General features: G+C 42.4%; 2 protein-coding genes and 2 non-coding genes across 7 annotated transcripts in view; all 4 read left to right on the plus strand.

Annotated features, from left to right (window-relative positions):
- The window catches only part of naca (nascent polypeptide associated complex subunit alpha), a 52,483-nt gene extending 31,656 nt beyond the window's left edge, over nt 1-20,827 (plus strand). Inside the window, exons 1-9 of one of the 4 annotated variants that reach the window (XM_052057075.1) lie at nt 7,889-8,048; nt 8,730-8,804; nt 12,053-16,507; nt 19,456-19,541; nt 19,737-19,814; nt 19,905-20,051; nt 20,170-20,298; nt 20,396-20,518; nt 20,705-20,827. In XM_052057075.1, coding sequence (XP_051913035.1) covers nt 8,735-8,804; nt 12,053-16,507; nt 19,456-19,541; nt 19,737-19,814; nt 19,905-20,051; nt 20,170-20,298; nt 20,396-20,518; nt 20,705-20,719 — 5,103 coding nt within the window. In that variant the 5' untranslated portion in view covers nt 7,889-8,048; nt 8,730-8,734 and the 3' untranslated portion in view covers nt 20,720-20,827. Of the gene's footprint in view, nt 1-7,888; nt 8,049-8,728; nt 8,805-12,052; nt 16,508-19,455; nt 19,542-19,736; nt 19,815-19,904; nt 20,052-20,169; nt 20,299-20,395; nt 20,519-20,704 lie in introns of those variants that run through there. The other 3 variants (XM_052057076.1, XM_052057078.1, XM_052057079.1) reach the window with 3 other exon arrangements.
- On the plus strand, nt 2,910-7,192 carry prim1 (DNA primase subunit 1). Its single transcript, XM_052057143.1, has 13 exons — nt 2,910-3,310; nt 3,433-3,590; nt 3,663-3,769; nt 3,861-3,934; nt 4,006-4,142; nt 5,448-5,506; nt 5,583-5,692; nt 5,772-5,863; nt 5,939-6,071; nt 6,193-6,262; nt 6,346-6,452; nt 6,872-6,970; nt 7,048-7,192. Exons 1-13 carry the CDS (start codon nt 3,187-3,189, stop codon nt 7,065-7,067), a joined length of 1,290 nt encoding a protein of 429 aa, XP_051913103.1. The 5' UTR covers nt 2,910-3,186; the 3' UTR covers nt 7,068-7,192.
- Nucleotides 19,586-19,659, plus strand: LOC127596900 (small nucleolar RNA SNORD59). The gene has a single exon (XR_007961589.1). It is a non-coding gene; the product is annotated as a small nucleolar RNA SNORD59 (small nucleolar RNA).
- On the plus strand, nt 20,561-20,635 carry LOC127596909 (small nucleolar RNA SNORD59). Its single transcript, XR_007961597.1, has one exon. It is a non-coding gene; the product is annotated as a small nucleolar RNA SNORD59 (small nucleolar RNA).
- Nucleotides 20,828-23,787: the final 2,960 nt, after the last annotated feature.

Here is a 23,787-nt window from a genome sequence, read left to right on the forward strand (position 1 = left end):
GTGATAAATAACTCAGAACGGAGCAGCTTTTGGATGAAGCCATCCACTTTTCAAGTGAGCACAAGTATTGGACCGAATGTTAACTAAATTAACTTTAAGTGAATTACACTTCATATTTGGTGGCTTACTTGCAATACCTGCCTGTCTGAGTATATGTGTGCTCCTGTCATGTTTTGTTTCCTATCATAGTTTTGTTTGTTACTCTGGTTCCTTGTGATTTCCAGGCATTTGTTTGAGTACTTTGTTTTTCCATTGTACTCCTGTTTGTATTTTTGTTAAATACATTTTGGTCATGTATATATGTTTGGTCAGGTATATTGGAGGTGTTTTTTTGGAATTTCTTTTCATTTAAACTCCCCATAACCCCCCCCCCCCCCCCCCCCTAAGGCATCAAATATAAGTAGATTTTCACAATTCATGGGCCAGCCAGGTCTCTATCCCCAGTGAATGGCCTGGGGCTGTGAGAAATTGGGTCATGTCATGTTGTACGGTTCATTCTGCTTTCAAGAAACGAACAATTTTTTCTGAGCCTTGCTTGTTGTTTTTTGTTCTTTTTTGTTGTTTTTGCTTCATCGTGTGGACCTGATATGGACTGTTTTCAGCGTTTTTTGGCCACGACATTCGTCAAAGGAGAAGTATCTATGATTAGTGGTTGCACGCCTGTACCAGCACAGATTTTGATTGGGAGGAATGTCGGGGCCATTGACTGTCGGTGCTGGACAGACCTGTGGCGCTTATGTTTTTTGCACCTGTAATGGGCAGCATTTTTCACAACCCCGTTTTGTTCAGTGGAGATGTCGGCGCTGTTGGACAGTCGGCGTTGGTGCGTCTGGATGGATGGCTGCTGAAGTTGAGGATGAGGAGAGAGGAGCGTCGGCGCAGAGCGCCGATGCGTATTTGGAACAGAGAGTTGCCGCTTGGAATTCAAATGGATTTCCATGGGACAGGAGAAGTGAATCTCTTTTTTTCGTCAATGGATGCTACAACTTCTTGTTGACTTTGAAACTTAGCTTGTAGCCGACGTGTGCATATTTTGAGCATGACATCTCTGATCCACTGGTTAAAGGACACTTTCATTCTCTCCTCTTTCATCTCAAACTGCTTCAAACAACAGAGCGTGCGACGGAAAAGTGGTTAGGACTGTACGACTGTCCGTGTTTTATGTTATGTGTTGTGTTTATTATTTTACCTTATGTTAACTGTTTTGTTAAGCGCTTTGTTACAGCTGCCGCTGTTGTGAAAGCGCTATATAAATCAGCATGTATTGTATTGTATTCTAATGCAAGCTGCAAGTTGACAATGTTTTGCTAGTTAGGGGCCACAACAAGGGCCAAAGACTTTATAACAGCCCCTAAAACAACATGTGTTGACTCCGGCAGTGAGTCGACTGCCAGAGCGCCCAAATAAAGCCTGTGAAATCATCCACAAATGGGTGGCAGGTGTGCAGGCGGCAAGCAGGAAGCCTGCCCCCTGCTGACAAATATGGAACGTGACAATATATAGATATCTGTGATGTTTTTTTTTTAACTGAAGGAGAATTTTTTTTATTTATAGTATATGTTATTTCCCCTTTTTAATGCTTTAATGTATAATTTTAATTTATTTGCTCTTTATCACGTTTGAGACTATCCGTACATTTACTCTACACACAAATTGTTTCAGTGCGTTTCAACTCAAGAGATGATTTAATATATCGGATTCTTCTGCCCTCTACAGGTGGACGTCGTTTACTTTCAACACATGGAACGGCCCTGTATGGACCTCTACAACCTTTGAATTGAAAATGTATTGAAGTAGTTTTATTAAAAGGTAAAATAAATATTGGGTACAGCAACTTTTATCCTAAAATGTAATTCCTGTTTCAAGAGGTCGCATGAGTACAGATATTACAGATAACATAGGAAATACAAAACGCATCCGGTGATCCAGTGATTCGCGCGTCTCCCTCACGGTACAGAGGTCGTGGGTTTGATCCCGGATCCGGCCTTCTTGTGTGGAGTTTGCATGTTCCACCCAGGCCTGCGTGGGTTTACTCTGGCTTCCTCCCACATTCCACAAACATGCATGTCAGGCTGATTGAACACTCGAAATTGTCCCTAGGTGTGAGTGCGGATGCTTGTTCGTCTCTGTGTGCCCTGCGATTGGCTGGAAACCAGTTCAGGGTGTCCCCCACCTAATGCCCGAAGACGGCTGGGATGGGCTCGAGCAGCCTCCCCACCCCCCACCCGCGACCCGTGTGAGGATAAAGCGGATCGGAAAATGGATGGATGGATGGAATACAACATGGCTTTTTTAATTTATTTATTTTATTATTTATTTTTTTAATACAACATGGCAACTTTTTTTCCAATTCTTTATTGAACAAGTCAGAATACAATTCTCAGAAAATAGAAAACAAAACGAACGTGCTACCAATGGGTGTCTGCGGTGACGTACAATTAAGTCGTCAGCAATAAACATTTATGTGGGCGGAAAGAAAAGTGAAAGAATAAGGATGCCGGTATACAATGCTGTATACCCAGCGTACAACCCCGGACGAGTACAACAACACAACTGAAAGAGTAAGCCTTTGAAGACTACACTACCTCTGAGTGTGGGTTGTTTTTCTATCTTTCATATAGAAAGTACACTTTTGTCAAAAACTAAATATTTTTATATTCAGTTGGGAAATGAGTAGGTTACGACCTATCCTCAATGTCAATGCATAAGGCTTTAACGAGAAAGTCGCCCCTGCCAACATGGCCGATACACATCAGCATGCCAGTTTTTCTCGCTCATGCAGCGGGCGAGTGCATTAGATCTATGACTACACTTCCCATAGAGTAAATCTTTCCTTACCCACAATGCACTTCGTTGATACACAATGAAGATCTTCGCTCTCAAAGTAGAGTACTGGCAGTTGAAGTCTATAGTATTTGTTTATGGTCTTGTGATAGTACAGTTAAGTCAATTTTATAATCTCATTCGGTCACCATTTTCATCCATTTTATGAGATCGCATTTTCGACTTCAGCTACGTCATAACCTGGCTCTTTTCTCATTGGCTCTGTACAATGACTGCAACATTTTCCCGCGCTGTATTCGACGCAAAACAACACGTCGCGTCTTTAGATTTGGGGTGACACGAGTCACTTCGATATTTTCATCCCAGATAAACGGTGTTACTGTTCCCTGAATATATTGTGAAATGCCGTCAGCGTCGTCATCGTCTTCAGATTATGACCCAGCGAGTCTACCTGATTTACTACTGCTTTACTACCGACGGCTGTTTCCTTTCTCACAATACTACCGTTGGCTCAGTTATGGAGGAGGTGAGCGCCAAAGCAGCCTTTGTTGTTGTTCATGCCCGTTGATATCATTACCATGTCCAGGTTTCAGTTTATGAAGTTGAAAATGGAGTGACACGTGTCTTTTTTTTCATTTGCAAAATCAGTGCAGAAAAACTATTTCCAGAACCGAGAGTTCTCCTTTACCCTCAAAGACGACATCTACGTCCGCTACCAGTCTTTTACCACGCAGAACGAGTTGGAGAAGGAAATCCAGAAGACGAACCCTTACAAAATTGACATTGGAGCGGTCTACAGTCACAGAGTATGGCGGCACAACCCAGCAGGTCAGTCTGTCACATTATTGTAACGATTGTCTGTTGTTTTTTTTTCACAGCCCAATCAACATAACACGGTAAAGTCGGGAACCTTCCAAGCGCTGGAAAAGGAGCTTGTGTTTGATATAGACATGACCGATTATGATGACGTCAGAAGCTGTTGCAGGTCATTCAAGTACCCATATATTTTACACCCATTGTTTAGGGACTGACTCATACTTACTGACCTTCGATTCGACCTCAAATTTTGATTACAGTGCTGCAGACATTTGTTCCAAGTGCTGGACTCTAATGACCATCGCAATACAAATCCTGGACAGAGCTCTTCGAGGTATGTCACTGTTTGTTAAGATGTTTCTAGTTTTGGCTTGGATGTAATATTTTGTTTATGCGATTTTCTAGATGACTTTGGTTTCCAGTACCTCCTGTGGGTTTATTCTGGCCGAAGAGGGGTTCATTGTTGGGTGTGTGATGAAGCTGCCAGGACCCTTTCGGTATCCGCTCGATCCGCGGTGGCAGAATACCTCAGTTTGGTCAAGGTAACCGCACTTCAACGCTTCCTGAAGAGTCTTGGGGGGGGGGGGGGTAATGCGTGACAGTGATGTATTACGTTTAGGCAGTAACAGAGGAATAAATATTTTAGTAATATTATTACAGTTACTCAGTTCAGTCATGCATTTCAGTTCCAGCTGTCACCAGTGAAGCCATACTTATATGGTAAATGAATATTTAATAGTGCAGTCTAACCTAACCTAATTATTTATTTTAGTGAAATAATCCAATTTTAATTCAGCTATTCAGGTCACCACTACTTGCAGATGCAAGATGGACCTCTAGAGATTGTAATTTTGTGCCCCCACCGCTATATGAGGAATTAGAATTAACTGAGAACTACAAAGTAACTTCATAGTAATGAGTAACCTATTATTCTATGTCAAGGGTTTCCAAACTCCTTCCTCTGAGGGCCATGTACAGATGCAAGGGCCACGTAGAATTTTTCATTTTTTATTTAAATTTGTAAACATGATAAAACCAATCAATCAAGCAGTTAAACTGTTAAATTGTATATTGTTTACATCATGTAGTTATTTACGGGAAAAACTGCTCCATCGAGGCCTTTTGTTTAAGCTAACAAGGCAAGTCGGTTTTGTTTTTTTGTAATATTTTGGGTGTGGGCTGCATCCCTGTATCTCACAAGAATAGGGCCGCCCCTCCACAGAGCAGCATCTGAGTCCCATCTCCACATTCAGAACCATGACAAGAGTATTGTGTACCTAGCTGACCATACTTGAGGAGACTGTGATATGCTCACAAATTGGACCATGAATGACAAAGTTTTTGTTTGTATGAAATTAATTAACTATGATCTTCACAGTGTTATGAAGAGAAATTCTCTTACCATTTTAGCTGTATGTCTTTCCATGTATAGAAAAGTAGGAGTAGTGGTTGTCCCCATTCCTCATATTGACCTAATTTTTCAACAGCTACACTTCTAATGCCTAATATTTTTTTTAAATATCATTGCTGCCGGTCATGTCAAAAGTTATTTTTAATATATGCCGTGGGCTACTAAAAAAATAAAAATAATGGACGGCGGGCCGCAAATAGTTTGGGCCGGGTTGTAGTTTGCTCTACACAGACGGTAATATTGTGAAGAAACGTCTTGCTTTCAAATGCCAGGTGATTAATAATATGTAATCGATTACATTTTGAAAGTAACTTGCCAACAATGTTCCTAAATAAAAATTGCAAGACAAGCAGCCTCAGATTTGAACACTTGCTTTTGTCATAAGAGTCCACCTAAAATCAAAGTCAATGTTTACATCTGGTTGCTCATTTGACAGGGTGGTGAGGAGACTGTGAAGAAAGTGGTGCTGACGGAGCCAATTCATCCCTTTATTCAGTATGGCTATGCTCTTTTGATGTTTTCCTTTACCTCAACACTTGTTTGCCTGAGTCTGTATTTGTACTTTCAACAGAGAATCTCTGAAAGTTGTGGAGGGATACTTTTCCACGTATGCGCTGCAGCAACAGGACATACTGGGCCGCAAGGAGTCTGTAGAGCAAGTGCTGGCACTTATGCCTGAAGATATCCTTCTGACTGAATGTGTCTAATCTGTAGCGGTTTTTCCATATTTGCTTGTGAAAATGACTTAACTCGGGTATACATGTTCGAAAAGAGTTACAACAGGAATTCAAAAATGAAAGGAACCCAGTGAATAGGTGGCAACTCATCGTGGAACAAGCCAGCAGGAAACAAGTTGGTCCTTCTCTTTGTTTTAAATAATGGCACTTTTCTTGAGAAGAAGATTACTGATATGCTTCATCTACCAAGGCGGCTGCCAAGAAGGGCCAGCACTTTGAGAAAGAAATCATGTTGCAGTATTGTTACCCACGACTCGATGTCAATGTCAGTAAAGGTGTGAACCATTTGCTGAAGAGCCCCTTCAGTGTCCATCCTAAAACAGGTAAATGTGAAGAAGTTGCCGATTATGATGAGTTGTCCCAATGTGACTACATCTCTTTGGTTTTTTTTTGGGGGGGGGGGGTTGTTTGGTTTTGTTTTTTTGTTTGTTTTGTTTTTATCAGGGCGCATCTCGGTTCCCATGGACCTCACAGAACTTGATACGTTTGATCCTTTCAACGTACCCACAATCAGGTCAGCAACAATTTAATATCTCATGTTGTGTGTCCACTATTGATCCAATATCCAATAGAGAAAATTGTGAAATATTTTTGTAGTTTGATCTGCAATGAGTTGGATCGTGTCAAGGTGGGTGAGAAGGAAGATGAAAATGCAGAGGTCAAGGAAATTGAGGGAGAAGCTGCAGAGAAGAGGAAGATCAGAGGTGACATGAGTTTGCTCCTTCTGTCACTCATTTCTCAAATCAATATTAAGATAAGATATCCTTTATTTGTCTCACATTGGGGAAATTTAATTTTATATTGACATAGAATGAGCTTTTTGATGCAGATTATTAAATATGTGGAATCTATTTTGCTCATATTTATTCAAAGATTGAATATAACAGATTAAATGTGTCGAAAAAAATTGCAGAAAAGGGTTGGAAATCAAACAGGTGATTAATTGACCATTAAGAATGCTGTTGATTGTGTGAAATTAATTATTTTTTTCTTATGTCACAAATAAAAAATGCCCTTGAAATATGTAGAAAAACATTTTCCTTATTTGTATTTTCTGGCATTAGATAATAATCTAAAAGTAACACCAAACAATGGCACACTCAACGCCTATCTTTTTTCACAGATTACAAAAGAACCAGTCTGGCAAAATACATCAAATATTTTGATGCGTTTTTGGATGGAGTCTCTCAGTCATGGAAAGGCGAACTTCTCAGAAAGAGTGGTATGTGTTGTTTGCTACAATCATCAATGTTTAATATTGTATGAAAGTCATGAATTTGCCATTGTTTTCCCTTACAGATCTTCAAAAGGAATTTTGAGCTGATAATTGATTCCATATTCATTTGGAGCTTCTGTAATGTTGCCATTTCTCTGAAAAAACATGGTGTCATTATTTTGCGTTGATATCCTGAACTCTACATTCGCAATTAAACCTTCAAAATGATTTTGTCTTGACCATTATGTTGCTTGAGTTCTTGTACAGTAATTTGTATAATTCCATCAGTGTTGAAAACATGTAGTTGCAAAACAAAAAAAGGACATTTAAAGGCTGATGTTTTTTGAACATGAAAGCTTACCTGAAAACTTTGTCAGCATAATTACATTGTAGCTGCTAAAACTAATAATGCTTTTGTAAATTATATGAGATGAAGTATAGAAACATTCATAGTGTGAGGAGTATATTGAAATTGGTCACGTGATGAATCTTAAAATCATGGGGGTTTATATTACAATAATGTAAATTGTGTAATGTAAATGTAATGTAAATTTCCCCAATGTGGGACAAATAAGGGAGTGGATCTCAACTTGTACACACCCCTGTTCAAATGGCATGTTTAAAACCCTTTTTCACCATGTACTGTATGTGAGAATAACTTGTGCAACTTGTAAACAAAAAATACCTTTTTGAGAGGGGAAATGAAATCAAGCAACTGAAATACTATGGTTGCACAAGAGTGCATGTTCTCTTAGAACTGGCGCAACACTTTATTTAAATTCATTTAATTTACTTGGATCACCCATGTGAAGTGTTTAGTGTCACTAGTTTTACAAAATGCATTTGTACAGCTTTCACTAATATTTTGTACACTGAATTAATCTTTGTTACTCTACCCTGTGTGTGTGTGCGTGTGTGTTTAAAGAAGATTTGGGAAGATAATGAAGATATCTTTTTCAGAATTAGTCAGTTTTGGGCGACAGTAACCCGGAAAGGGAAATGTCCTTTCCAAACCGGATATCCGTCTACAACTGAGTTCACAGGTCCTCTCTCGCAGCCATCTTGGATATAGCATACTGAGTTGGTGAGTATCTCCGTTGAGAATCTAATGCCATCCAGTGCCTTTTCGAAAGATGACATTTTCCATCAAGGGTCTCAAACGATAACTCAAATTAGTGTTTTTAGACAGTAAGGCAATTTCCCCACCTTCTCTCACGCTTCTCGGTATTCTGTGCACCTCCGTACGGCTGCCTATAACGGCTCAAAATGGGGGAACATGTTGGCTCTGAAGTTCACGTGCAGCCTTCCAGGGCCGCATGAGTAGTTAGAGAACTGTTAAAAGCTTTCATGGGCTGACAACTAGTTGCTCGTCAAAATGGAGGAGCATTTTGGCTCAGAAGTTTACGTGCAGCATTCCATGCCCGCATGAGTACATTAAGAACTGTTCAAGGCTTTTCGTGGGTTGACAATTAGTTGCTCGTGGTCGACGATTGTTTTCAGGTAAAATAAAATACTGGTCTCGTTACCAGCATTCCAAGTTTTATGAAATGAGTTGTTTATAGCCTAACGTAGGTAAGGGAGCTAACTTAGCTGAAGCATGTCTTGCCACAACGATCCGATAGGTATTAGTAACAGCAAGTCGTCATTCGTAGAACCTACAAAACTATTTTCTTAATTTAGAAGGTTATTTATTATAATATTCACATGATTTTGTTTATCGCACGTGTTTCCCCTCCCATGAGTTAACCGTTCCTTCTTTTGTTAGCAATCATGCCAGGCGAAGCAACAGAAACAGTCCCAGTGACGGAGCAGGAGATGCAGCAGCCACAAGTGGAGACTGGTTCGTATTTATTAACTTGACTTAAGCAAGCATGTCTTCAGAAATGCCGTTATTAAAAAATAGCAATCGAGGAGTCTGGTACTGTACTTGTTGTTGCTTGTGAATGACCTAAATTGGGGCATTTCCTTTGAGTGGCTGATGTGATGTAAGATGAGTGGTTTGTATTGGGTGTACTTGTAGCAGGTGATGGTCATTTTGGCTGTCACCTGCTATATGTTGCGCATTTGTTGCAGCCTTAGCTCCACTGAGTAACCCAGGATCCCCTCGTATAGAGGGATTCGACCTTTGTGCTAAAAATAGCAATGTAATTTACGATCACGTGTTCAACCATAGGGGTAGGCTGTCACGCCTTATTGCAAGCGTGGGTACAGTACAATGTAAAATCGTAAATATCTACATTAGTTTACTCGACTAGAAGTTTTTTGTGGACTTTTACAATCTGAAGTGGTAGAGAAGTACACAGAGGCTTTTGTGAGGCAAGCAAGGGCGCAATATGTGTTTAATTGGAGATTTGGATCCTCATAAACTTAAAGAATTGATTAGTGACTCAAAAGTAAGGACTGCCCAGCAAGACTTGCCATTTATTATATAGACGCACAAGCCTGTGCACAATAGGCGTACCGTAGTAGTCAGTTTTCTAGTGTTCCTGCTATATACATGGCAAATGAACTTTGTGTTCTCATCTAATGTGCTTCGAGACCATCTTTTATGGTAGAGCCCTTGACAACAGCCTTTGACAAAAAGAGGCAAAGTTTACTTCAAGTTGTTCATTTGTCACTCCTGGTTATAGTTCCATGCCAAACTGACGTGTAAAACAAGTGATTAAACAAACTAATGTCCGCTAGCTAAATGCTATCATGCAGTGAAAGGCAGACATGCTAATCAAAATTAGCACTGATGTTATGGTAAGTTATAAACCCTTGAACACACGCACCCAGAGCAGTCCAGTGTGTAGTATACTTCTCTTGTATGATAACTGTTAATGAAGATATGGGAAACAACGGCTTGCTCCATGTCAAGTGCTCCATCCAGAATGCTCTAACGGACGATGATATTTGTAGCATGCGCCCATAGCAACAGCTTACCTCCGATGATCGATCATTTTTCTTTTGGGTGGGCGACAAATCCCTGGTTTGTAATGATTATCTGGAGTCTAAAGTAACCCAACTATTGCAGCCAACAATGACACAACGATGAGGCATGACAATGGCGAATAACATTTTCATAGTGGGGCTAGCCTTTCAATGTGTCCACAGGCAATGCAGAAAAGGTCAAATCCATCTATTTATTCCAGGTCCATGTGGTGTTCTGCGCTGACAACTTTGTTTTAGATGGCATGTTGTGTGTGTTGTTTGCTTATACTTTTTCACAACTAAAGGAAAACTTAATGAGGCTTGCAGTATAATAGCATGTGGTGGTTTATCCACAGGGTTTCATTTGTTTCAGCTCACCCTTTTTACATTTTAGGCCGCTGTGATTTTGCCATAATGGACAACTCGCCACCGAGCGTTATTTTTGCTGTGAATCACGCGAGTACTAAATGAACTCAAACTAAAATTAAAACACCTCGACAGGAAAATTTCATTGAAATGACTTCACTGAAACCCTCATCGGTTTTTGTACATGACCCATTTTATTCTTCAGTCCCATATTAATCACAATATTGCTATTTACAGTACTTGGTGCCAACTGGTGGTTCCTACACTGGGCAAAACTTAGAAGTACCATGCATTGTGTCATGACGGTTGCAGGCCCATACTCATCACACTGGTATCTGACACAAATTCGATTGTTTTGGTATGGCTGTTATGTCAGTAAGGTAGAGGTTTCGGTGATATGTAACATCCTCGTTATTGTCATTGTTACTGTTTCGATGTGCAATTTTAAATAATCGAGTATTAATACTCTCAAAAACAAACCTATTCATATACATTGATTGTCTGCAAATTAGGAGGGAGTGATGATATCCTCATTTGGCGAATCAGTGGGCAGGTTTCTGTCACATTACTCAGCTGGGGGAACACAACCTTTTTTTCAAATATGGAGGAGTGTCCCATTTCAGTGAGTCATTTAATAGCAAGCCCAAGTCCTTAGCCTGGAACCGATTCAGGGTTTGCAAGACGAATGTTGGTCAAAATAACATTGTAAGATGTGCTGAAAAAGAGTCGGTGTGAAGAGCAATTTGCCAACGCTTCTTTTCAACCCAGAACGGGGCCACTGCAACATGACTACTGCTAAAGAAAAGCTGAGCAACACACTTATGAAACCCGTGCCAAGTTGAGCAAACACACATGGTACCATTGACAAAGCAAATAAAGGATGGCGGCGGGGCTTCACAAACGGCGCTATCACCTACATTTCTTAATGCAACCGGCTAAAAGTTTGCCTGATATTCAATATCAATTTAACATTCAGTTCTTACACGCTCCTACTTCACACCATAGCTACATTAGTGATCACGTAGAGCAGGGGTGCCCAAACTTTTTGGATCGAAGATCTACTTTTTGATCAACTAACCTCACGGGATCTACCCTTACCGGCACGCACGCACACACACAAATTTAAGATTTACCTGCTTTATTTTATTTTTTAAATATTTTTTTGTGAAAATTAGACTGATTAGTGTGCAGTGTATATTAACACAAAAAATATATTACTAACATGTACAAAGACACACAAATGGTTGTTTTTTTTTCTTCCCGACACTCCTCGGATCTACTTGGGACCTGTCTTAGATCTACCGGTAGATCAGGATCTACCTAATGGGCACCCCTGACGTAGAGTATGTGTAGGACCGTTTCGGAAGCCATCTGTCAAAAGACGGCAGCTGCTTTTCTTGTCACTGCAAATGTATATGCAATAATATAAAAAATAATACACTTTGCATAAGTACCATAGAACCTATTCTTTATTATAGAAGAGCTTGATGTCTGTGCATACCATCATGATGCACTTCTCATCTGCTTTAGATGGTATTTTTTGACCATGTCTGTTCTAGCTCAAATTCAGCAGCTGTGCTTGGGATCTTGCGAGTTGGAAATTTTAAATTGGTCTGACTCATAGTTAAAGCACCCCCTGACCGAGTTTTCTGTGTGGAATTTCAATAAGCTCTGCATTTTGAGTTGTGGTTTGTGTCACTACTTTAACCTTAGAAATATGATTGTGTCTTGCTTTGGCCATCTAACCCGCATGGGAAGGAGTTCCATGTCCCTGTTTAAGAAGAAATTAAATAATCTGTTTTTGTTCAGCACCAACTCCTGCCCCAGCTTCTGCCCAGCAACCTCAGACAGCTTCTGGCCCGGTTAAGCCCAAAGGCAAAGATGCTAAAAGTGCTCAGGGTCCTTCTGCCCCAAAGGCCGTTCCTGGCAGAAGGAAACGCTCCTCTATGTCTGCCTCATCCTCGTCTCCTACCTCACCAAAATCCACTCCTTCCTCAACCCCCTTGTCACCGGTTCCATCCCCTTTAGCTTCCTCACCATCAGCTAATCACGGTACTCGTTTTGCTCCAAAAGTTGTGAAGGTTGGCAAACAAGAAAAAGCCAAGAAAGTAGAGGCCTTTATGCCTCAACCTCTCACCCAAGATGTCAAGGTCATCGAACAAAGTAAAAAATCAGTTGATACCAAACAAATTGTTGATGTGAAACCTGCCCCAACTGAGCCAAAACAAAAATCTGCATCTGTTGCAAAACCTGTTGGAACCCCAGCAGCTAAAGTTCTCCCAACCTCTGCTGTGGCAGTGTCAGATTTTCTTGCTGCTAGCCCTTCCAAATCTTCTCAAGTAACTTTGTTGACATCTGCTTCTGTTCCTGCTGATGATGATCTCCCACCACTCATCCCACCTACAAAGCCAAGCAAAATGTTAAATCAAAGTAGTCCTACTGGCCCTTTTGATGCATCTAAAATTGAATTGAAGTCTCAGCATCTATCTCTGGAAGAAATCCAGACTGATTTAGAGCCAAAGACGTTGCCTGCTGAAAAAACTGTTCAAGTTAAAAAATCTAAAGCTTCAATTGTCACTGGTGAGACCACAACACCATTTCAAGACAAGGCCAACCCCAACAATTTAGAGACAAAGCCACCCACCCAGGGCAAACCTGCTCCCGTGGAGGTAGCAAAAACAGCTGTTCAGGCTGCTACGTCATCCCATCACATCATATCTGCTCCTGTGCAGCCTGTTCCTGTCGATGCTGCCAAGACAGTTCCACAAGACAAGGATGTCAAACCTGCTATGATTGTGGCTGACAAGCCACCCTTGCAAGAACAGCTTGTTCCTGAGTCAGTTATCAAGCCAACCACACAGGATATGCCTAAACCCATGCAGGCTGCCAAGTCAGCCCCACAAGCCAAGGCTGCCAAGCCTGCTCCCGTTGAGCCCACCAAGCAAGTCTCATCACAGGCTGCCAAGCCTGCCACGACGGAAAGGTCCACGCCCAAGTCCACTACTGTCCAGGCTGCCAAGCCAGCCTCACAAGACAAGGCTGCCAAACCGTCTCCCATAGAGCCCACCAAGCCAGCCTTGCAGGACAAGCATGTTCCTGTGCAGGCTGCAAAGCCAGCCCCACATGACAAGACTTCAAAGCCTGCTAGCGTAGAGCCCAACAAGCCAGTCTCGCAGGATAAACATGCCCCCATGGAGGCTGCCATATCTGCCACCCATGACAAGTCCACTCATGTACAGGCTGCCAAGCCTTCTCCCGTAGAGCCCACCAAGCCAGTCTTGCAGGATAAACATGTCCTTGTAGAGGCTGCCAAGCCTTCCACCCCGGATAAGTGCACTACCAAGTCCACTCCTGTGCAGGCTGCCAAGCCAGACCCACAAGTCAAGGCTGCCAAGCCTGCTCCTGCAGAGCCCACAAAGCCAATCTTACAGGGTAAACCTGCTTCCGTAGAGCCCACCAAGTCATCATTGCAGGATAAACATGCCCCTGCGGTGGCTGCGAAGCCTGCCACTCAGGACAAGTCCAATACCAAGTCCGCTCCTGTACAGGCTGCCAAGCCAGACCCACAAGTCAAGGCTGCCAAGCCTGCTCCTGCAGAGCCAACCAAGCCAGTCTTGCAGGATAAACATGTCCTAATAGAGGCTACCAAGCCTGCCACCCAGGACAAGTCCAGTACCAAGTCCACTCCTGTGCAGGCTGCCAAGCCAGACCCACAAGTCAAGGATGCGAAGCCTGCTCCTGCAGAGCCCACTAAGCCAGTCTTGCAGGATAAACCTGCTTCCGTAGCGCCCACCAAGTCATCATTGCAGGATAAACATGCCCCTGCGGTGGCTGCGAGGCCTGCCACTCAGGACAAGTCCAATACCAACTCCCCTCCTGTACAGACTGCCAAGCCAGACCCAAAAGTCAATGCTGCCAAGCCTGCTCCTGCAGAGCCCACCAGGCCAGTCTTGCAGGATAAACATGTCCTAATAGAGGCTACCAAGCCTGTCACTCAGGACAAGTCCAGTACCAAGTCTCCTCCTGTACAGACTGCCAAGCCAGACCCACAAGTCAATGCTGCCAAGCCTGCTCCTGCAGAGCCCACCAGGCCAGTCTTGCAGGATAAACATGTCCTAATAGAGGCTACCAAGCCTGTCACTCAGGACAAGTCCAGTACCAAGTCTCCTCCTGTACAGACTGCCAAGCCAGACCCACAAGTCAAGGCTGCGAAGTCTACTTCCGTAGAGCCCCCCAAGCCAGTCTTGCAGAATAATCATGTCTTAGTAGAGGCTGCCAAGCCTGCCACTCAGAACAAATCCAATACCAAGTCCACTCCTGTGCAGGCTGCCAAGCCAGACCCACAAGTCAAGGCTGAGACGCCTGCTCCTGTGGAGCCCACTAAGCCAGTCCTGCAGGATAAACCTGCCCCTTCAGGGGCTGCTAAGCCTGCTTCCGTAGAGCCCACCAAGCCAGCATTGCAGGGTGAAAACGTCCTTGTCGAGGCTGCTAAGCCAGCGGCACAAGTCAAGGCTGCAAAGCCTGCTCCTGTAGAGCCCACTAAGCCAGTCTTGCAGGATAAATGTGCCCCTGCAGGAGCTGCCAATGCTGCTTCCGTAGAGTCCGCCAAGCCAGCCTTGCAGGATAAACATGCCCCTGCGGTGGCTGCGAGGCCTGCCACTCAGGACAAGTCCAATACCAAGTCCGCTCCTGTACAGACTGCCGAGCCAGACCCACAAGTCAAGGCTGCCAAGCCTGCTCCTGCAGAGCCCACCAGGCCAGTCTTGCAGGATAAACATGTCCTAATAGAGGCTACCAAGCCTGTCACTCAGGACAAGTCCAGTACCAAGTCCCCTCCTGTACAGACTGCCAAGCCAGACCCACAAGTCAAGGCTGCGAAGTCTGCTTCCGTAGAGCCCCCCAAGCCAGTCTTGCAGAATAAACATGTCTTAGTAGAGGCTGCCAAGCCTGACACTCAGAACAAGTCCAATACCAAGTCCACTCCTGTGCAGGCTGCCAAGCCAGACCCACAAGTCAAGGCTGCAAAGCCTGCTCCTGTAGAGCCCACTAAGCCAGTCTTGCAGGATAAATGTGCCCCTGCAGGAGCTGCCAATGCTGCTTCCGTAGAGTCCGCCAAGCCAGCCTTGCAGGATAAACATGCCCCTGCGGTGGCTGCGAGGCCTGCCACTCGGGACAAGTCCAATACCAAGTCCGCTCCTGTACAGACTGCCGAGCCAGACCCACAAGTCAAGGCTGCCAAGCCTGCTCCTGCAGAGCCCACCAGGCCAGTCTTGCAGGATAAACATGTCCTAATAGAGGCTACCAAGCCTGTCACTCAGGACAAGTCCAGTACCAAGTCCCCTCCTGTACAGACTGCCAAGCCAGACCCACAAGTCAAGGCTGCGACGCCTGCTTCTGTAGAGCCCATTAAGCCTGTCCTGCAGGATAAACCTGTCCCTTCAGGGGCTGCTAAGCCTACTTCCGTAGAGCCCACCAAGCCAGCATTGCAGGGTGAACACGTCCTTGTGGAGGCTGCGAAGCCAGCGGCACAAGTCAAGGCTGCAAAGCCTGCTCCTGTAGAGCCCACTAAGCCAGTCTTGCAGGATAAATGTGCCCCTACAAGAGCTGCCAATGCTGCTTCTGTAGAGTCCGCCAAGCCATCCTTGCAGGATAAAAATGCACCTGTGGAGGCTGCCAAGCCTGCCACTCAGGACAAGTCCACTTCTGTGCAGGCTGCCAAGCAAGCCCCACGAGACAAGGCAACCAAGCCTGCTCCTGTAGAGCCCACCAAGACAGCATTGCAGGATAAACATGTACCTGTGGAGACTGCCAAGCCTGCCACACAGGACAAATCTACTCCTGTGAAGGCTGCCCATCGTGAGAAGGCTGCTCAACCTTTTCCTGTAGAGACCACTAAGCCAGCCTTGCAGAAAAAACATGTCCGTGGGGAGGCTGGAACTCTAGTCCCTCAGGACAAATCTACCATGAATGCTGCAAAGCCAAACTTGCAGGACAAACCTGCTGTGGTAGAGCCAGAGAAACTTGCTCAGAAGGCTGAACTCAAGTCTGTGGCGGAAACAAAACCAGTTCGTGAGACAAAAGTGGTTGCTGATTCTCCAGTCATCGACCCAACTTCCTGCAAACCGACATTGGACGAAGCCCTTACAAAGCCTGCCCCTGTCCAATCTGAGGTTGAGTTATTAAATTCTTTGGCATCGCTGAAAACTGCCCCCACATCTGATAAAACCCCAGCCCAGGTCGATACTGTGATCAAGAACGATGCGGGTATTTCTTCCTTTCTTTCTTTGCTTTTTTCTTTCTTGTTGCTTTATGTCCGACTATGTGTACTGTGAATGGGTACTTTCTCAATATTCTGAAGCATCACCATATTGTTGAAATGAAGTTGTTCTTCAGGAAACTTAAGACTCCTTGATGTGATGTCGATGAATGGTTTTACTGTAGCAAGTTTTTGCCGTTTTCTTGATAATTTTTGTACTTGAAATCTATATATTTTTTCTGTCAAAGTATTTAAATGCATTACATTTTTTTGCAAGTTGGTGGGAAAGTAGTTAGCTGCACTGTAGAACATGTTGAGGGAGTTAAAGAACAAGCAAAAAATGTCAACTATTGTCGTTATGTCATGATTACATTGATATTCAATTATTGGAGCTCCACTGTATCCCGGAGGTTTCCTTTGTGACCACAATTTGATCTACTTTGTGTTTGCATTGTTGCTTTGTAGGTTTTCTTTCTATTTTTCGTCGAAATCAGTTCTATATTATATATATCTATATTATTTTCTGAAGACTGGTTCTTAGAGCTCGTCAAACCCAAAATTCCCGTTCCCTCATGGTGGGTGTGTTCAGAAATATGCACTGCTCCGCTCAGATCGGTAGGAAACTCAACAGTGTTCAAATGTGCTCTTAGGTTTTTCGTTGTCCCAAAAAATGCAGTATCGGAGCCCAGTGTATCAAACAGTACAATTAAAGAGTTTAAACCCCTGGAGAACCCACGGGGTCAAATTTGGCCCCTATAAATTCTGCTACTCAAATGCTCCCCTTAAATCCCAAAGGGTCAAATTGGGCCCTAATCCTAAATTAGGATTAAATCATTAAATTAGAGCTGTCAAACGATCAAAATATTTAATACAATTAAAAACGCAAATGTCATAATCAACTCAAATGAACTAAAAATTAATCGTGATTACTCACACATTTTTTATTGTTTCTGAATTTCCTTTATAGTTTTGTCCTATTTTTCCCAATTTTAATGCTCTCATCAACATGGAATCATGAACCAGTTTTCTATGTGCATAATGCAAATATTTATTGAAATAACAATTTTGATTTTCAATTTTACATGAACATTTTTCACTTGGAGCAGTTATTCACACATAATCTCTCACACAATATTACCGTCTATAAACAACAGTGAAAAAATATTTTGCCACACAACAGCTCCTTTAACAGCTCTTTTTAGGGAATCAAAACAGAGCAATATAAAATTATAAACTGCACATCTAAGAAACTAGTACTCAGCCTATATTGGATTTAAGCCATGGTTGCTTATTTCGGTTTTCTCAAGTTTGCTTTGAACACAGCAGTCGGGCTATGTTGATTCTGTTGGTGTTTCTTGCGCGAAAGTGTCTTTTTTTTTTACATTTTTGGACATAATTTCAGATGACTACACTTGTTTCGAGACACAACACTGGATACGTTTTATTTTCAGTGTTCGCTACGAAAGCACCGCTGAACTCTCGACATGCCTCAGCGCACCATCACTGTCAGACGAACACAGAGAATCTCCACGCCCTTTATTTATATGCACACGAAACACGGTAACCTTCCACACAAAATGGTTCCAAACAAGTAACAATTGCGTCAGTGGCATACATCGTATTCGACAGGCTACCTGCTCCTTCTTCACCAGAGGCTCATCAACCTAGTCTCTTAGTTCTCTCCCAAAACTATGTCTTCTCCCGCTTGGTGTACCATAGCCTTCTCCGCTACGTACAATTTCTGTTCATAGCTTGTAATGGAGGCTCTCGTTGGCAATTCGTAGTGGAGTCATTCGATCCAATGCGAATGATTTCCGCTTGAGTCTGGCTATGGGCAATGTTGACAGGCTTGCATGCAGTAGCCATACATTTAGCTATATGGCTTCAGCAAATTTGTTCTTCGTCGTGTTATCCGTTTTCTTCACTTTGAAGTGATCCACAGCTGTCTGTCTTAGACGAGGGGGTAGAGTACTCACATCAGCTGTGTGCATGGTCATTAAGTGGTATTTCAGACTCGACGTGCTATGATGGTAGCTCAGTTTACGACTGCACAACATACAGGTAACTTTGGTCTTGTCAGTGGAACAATCTGGCTTTTTAATAGTAAACTTTCCATTCATAAAGTCTTCAAGTATCCGTTTACAGTGTCTCGCAATGCTGTGGCTGGCAAAACAGACATGGGCGTCGACTCCTGCAGCGCTTGTTGTTTTGTTTCCGTTTTATTTACAGAGCAACGTAAAATCCGTTGTGACGCGTGCTGCGTTAATCTCGCGAGAAAAAATGTAATCACGTTAAAATTCATTTAAAATAAATGCCGATAAAATGCGCTAGACTGACAGCTCTACATTAAATATTTGAAAAAACATATTTTGGTGTTCAGTGAACATATATGGTAGTCATTTAATGTAAAATTCATAATTTTCCAAAGAAGAAAAAGGTTCTTGGGTTCTCTAGGGTTAAGAAGAACTGCTGGTAATAGACAGCATTCAGAAATTTTGAACAGAGCACGCTGTTCCCTCCCCAGTACACAGCGCTGAAATCTCTGCGAAATCACAATTAAGGTGCAATCTTGGTGGATTAAATGTGCCTTTTGGTTTAGTAAATCCTTGTTGTAAATCAATGCCTACCGTCATTCCTATAAGTCTTCTACTAGATGTAAGACAAAGAACAGATGTGAGAAGTACTATGATTTACAACATTGGTATTCTTTTGCATCAAACTTATTAGTGTAATGAGAAACAACTGTTTGAAAGGGTGGAACCGTGTGTGTGCGGGGCGGGGGGTGTAATGGTTTAATAGAAGAACAAAAAAACTTAACTGCTACTTTGCAGAAATTTACCTTTAGTATCATGGAACGTGTCACCTGTGAAAAGTAAGGGGCCCCCTTAATGTATATATAAAATTTTCTTATTCCACTGTATTTCGTGGAATGACTTTGTTTTGGTCAAAATTATAGGTTCTGGCACAGAATCGGAGAGTGACGACTCAGTCCCTGAGCTGGAGGAACAGGACTCTGCGCAGACACAAACTCAACAAGCACAGGTGAGTTTGAAGCCTCTTTGTTGCTATTTGTCAAACATGAAGACTCCTGGATGATGATTTACACAGTGACTTTCGTTCTTCTGAGCCTATTGAAGCCAACCCTTCTGTGCTGAGAAGAGTCGTATTTGTTTTTTAAATTAAGTTGCTCAATTTCCGAGTTCACGCTAATATGGATGAACACTTTGCTTGCTGTAGGTTGCAGCTGCTGCTGAACTCGATGAGGAACCCGTCAGTAAAGCCAAACAAAGCCGCAGTGAAAAGAAGGCGCGAAAGGTAATGTTAAATTGCTGCAATTGGTTTTGTTTGATCTAACTTGGCGATACCAAGGCATGAATGGCATGGATATCTTTTCTTTTCTTATAGGCAATGTCAAAACTCGGTCTCAGGCAGGTAACAGGTGTCACCAGAGTCACAATTCGCAAATCCAAGAACATCTTGTTTGTCATAACGAAGCCTGATGTCTACAAGAGCCCCGCATCAGACACATACATTGTTTTCGGGGAAGCTAAGGTATGTGGCTATGTAATTGCACAATTTTATTGATTTTGGTCTTCCTTTTCTCTGGTGTTATTAATCAAACTGTTATCACTGTTTTGTGATCCACACCCCACACCATTTTCTAACCTAGATTGAAGATCTCTCTCAGCAAGCCCAACTGGCTGCTGCAGAAAAATTCAAGGTGCAGGGAGAAGCTGTATCGAACATCCAGGAAAATACACAGACGCCAACAGTACAGGAGGAGAGCGAAGAGGAAGAGGTCAATATGAATTTAACATACAACAAATGGACAAAAGCTCCATTCCCAAACCACCATTTTCGCCCATCTTAATATTTCACTCATCCTGCTGTTTTAGGTTGATGAAACTGGAGTTGAGGTCAAGGACATTGAACTCGTCATGTCACAAGCGAACGTATCGCGGGCCAAAGCTGTACGTGCCCTCAAAAACAACAACAACGACATTGTCAATGCTATTATGGTAAGTTCTCCGGACCTTCTGTGCAGTTATTTAAAAAACAATTCTGCAGTGATGATTGAGACAGTGACTTTCGTTCTTCTGAGTTGAACTGAAGCCAATTTTTCTGTCCTGAGAAGAGATGCTCCTTCGTAATCTAGTGAGGCAACAAATAACTATTGTTGCTGACAAACTTTGTTTTTATTGCAGGAGTTGACAATGTAAAGCGGACCCTGGCAAGAAGCGTTTGAAGAAAGGTTGCTGATTCGATATTGGCTCATTTGTAGAATTTATACACAAGATGGAAATTAAAGTGTGACTTAACAATAAAAACTTTGTTTGTACTTATTTCTGGGGGGAAAATTCAAAGTTCAGCCGTTTTTATCCATCTCAGGTGGCTGCCATTTTGCCACAAAGTGACCTCAAGGTGCCAAAAGGCTCAGTTAACGACCACAAATGCAATATTACGGGGGGGTGGGGGGTCTCTCCCCTGACCTTCACTGGACAATAAAAGTCCCAAAATGGACTGAAGAAAACAAGCTATTCTCTATATGCATTAATTGAAAATGTTCATATGACATGGGGCCTTAATTGTTTTTTGTTTTTTTTGCAAGGTCATTTTTTTGGACAAATGACATTTTTTTGAATACACTAGACTTACAGGGTGGGGGGGCTCGTGCTTTGTTCGTGTGAAGTAATTTATGGCGATTTTTTCACTTTTAATTAATGTTTCAATGTTCAGTGGCATCAGACCAATCAATACAGGTTCACTTTTAAAGCATACTAAGGATATCAGTATTTTGCTAATATCAAAATTATGTGTATGTATATATATAATTTGAATATTTAATGACAAGAGCCTTAAATAAGCTTACTTTTTTTATATGCTCGTTTTTTGCAAATGGAATTTTTTCTCAAAATACTTTTTTTTTTAATACTGCTTTTAAAGTCTGACAAACAAGTCATGAAGATATTTTTTCACTTTCAACCACTCAAAAATGTTCAGTGGCACTAGACTGATGCAGACATTTTTTGATGCCTTTTATGGACAATAAAAAATGTATTTTATGACCAACTCTTGATATGCATTTTATCTGACTAATGCTAATAAATGCTCCCCTAAAATTGACCTTTGGACAATGTGAGACAGCCTCATGCCAAAAATATATAATCTGGGGAGAGATATAAGTATCGATGAGCAGCATGTCTTTTTTTTTTTTTTTTTTTGGCCACTGCTCCTTCAAACAGTATATGTCGTCAAAGCCAGCAAAATATGAACTGTTTGCGTTGTTGCTACCTCTTACGCTTGGAACATGCATGTGTACACTGGGAAGCTTCCTGAAGGCCCTTGAGAAAAAAAAGATGGGAATGAGGGTGGTTTTTGACCTATGTAACCCACCGTAGGGCCACCCATTGAACAGATAATTTTCTCACTTCTTTTCCCCTGGCTGCTGAATTAAAAAATGGCTTTGATTGGAATAATTCTAGGGCGGCCCAGTGATCGAGTGGTTAGCGCATCGACCTCACAGTGCAGAGGTATGGGTTCGATTCCAACTCTGGCCTTCCTGTGTGGAGTTTTTGCATGTTCTCCCCGTGCTTGCGTGGGTTTTCTCCGGGTACTCCAGTTTCCTCCCACATTCCAAAACCATGCATGACAGGCTGACTAAACACTCAAAATTGTCCCTAGGTGTGAGTGTGAGCGCGGGTGGTTGTTCGTTTCTGTGCGCCCTGTGATTGGTTGGCAACCGGTTCAGGGTGTCTCCCGCCTACTGCCCGAAGACGGCTGGGATAGGCCCCAGGGCCACCCGCGACCTTTGTGAAGATAAAGCGGATCAGAAGATGGATGGATGGACTGTAACAACTAGGTAAATCACACAGGCCATAAGTCACTTTTAGGAGAGAAGCAGAAACATACTTTCAGTTTTGCTTTAGACTGTGCATAAAATGCATTTATGGGCTGACAACAAAACGTGATATCGCAAAACTCAGATTAAAAATATAAAATAAAAAATTAGTTTATCTATGCATAAAATGATCCGAACCGTTTATCCTCACGAGGGTCGCGTGCATAGACATAACCATTTACGCTCACAATCACACTAAGGGACAATCTAGGGCAGTGGTCCCCAGCCTTTTTTTCCGCCGCGAACTTGTTCATGTTACCGGTGGTGTTCGATTGCATTGTTTAAGAATATTGACGACCCACAGCAGGATTTCTTGTGTTGATTCCGTTCAACTGTCTCAATCACAAAACCTGACGATAAGACCAGAAAACATCCTCCCCTCAATTATATTGACACAGTGTGCCCCTACACAAATTATATGGCACAGTGTAAAATACTTAGACTTGTAAATGAAAACAAAAGTTTGTCCAGCTCTCAGGACATTGACTTCCCCATGGACAGGAACAGAGGAAGGTCGAAGGTGTGAGAACAATTTTGAAGAGGCCTTACAACATTAATTATTGAAGTAGAGGAATACACCTGTGAAAATAATTAGTGACTCAGCAAAGTGATTATTAATCGTTTCTATAATGTTCGATCTATAGTGTAAAATATGTGTATTATAGCTGAATGAATATGAAAAACTATTCATACAGGACAGTGGCCCCTAGTGGGCCACTGTCCTGTATGTTTTCCAAGTCTCCCTGTTAGTTGATTCAAACGATCAGATCATCAGCAAGCTCTGCGGAAGCCTGACATTTAACCTGTTCATTTGAATCAGGTGTGTTGCAACAGGGAGACTTGGAAAACATGCAGGACAGCAGCCCTCCAGGACCTGCGTTTGACACCTATGTGGCTAGTTGCTTCCCTGCACGAATGACAAAGAGCGTCAGGCAGAGCAAGTGTCTCACTAAAACATACCACGCAACGCAAAAACATTGCGTTCAGTGCAACTGTCTTTTGATGGACAGTTAAGACCACAGCGCCTATGTGTGTGGAATAGATAGAATCAAAACATTAAAAAAGTTTTTTATTTGCCTTATTTTCTGTCAAATTATTACTGTATATGTTTTATGTTCAATAAACGAACCAAACTAAAAGCGAACCCTTCAAAGACAGTTTAACTGACAGAGCCAGGGTGTGCCTAGTAATTGTGATCAATACATCTTGACATTTTGGTCATGTCGTCAGCCCTCTTTTTAATTATTAACTATGTATCTCGATTACCTTTTGAAACAAGTATTTTGTAACATTAGATAATTACTTATTTCAAGTAACGTGCCTGTTAACGACTAAAGGGACAGTTGACATCATCTCCGCAGCTGAAAGCTCTAGAAAAGTCGATTAGGG

This window comes from Hippocampus zosterae, chromosome 2, assembly GCF_025434085.1.
Source record: "Hippocampus zosterae strain Florida chromosome 2, ASM2543408v3, whole genome shotgun sequence".
NCBI lineage: Eukaryota > Metazoa > Chordata > Actinopteri > Syngnathiformes > Syngnathidae > Hippocampus > Hippocampus zosterae.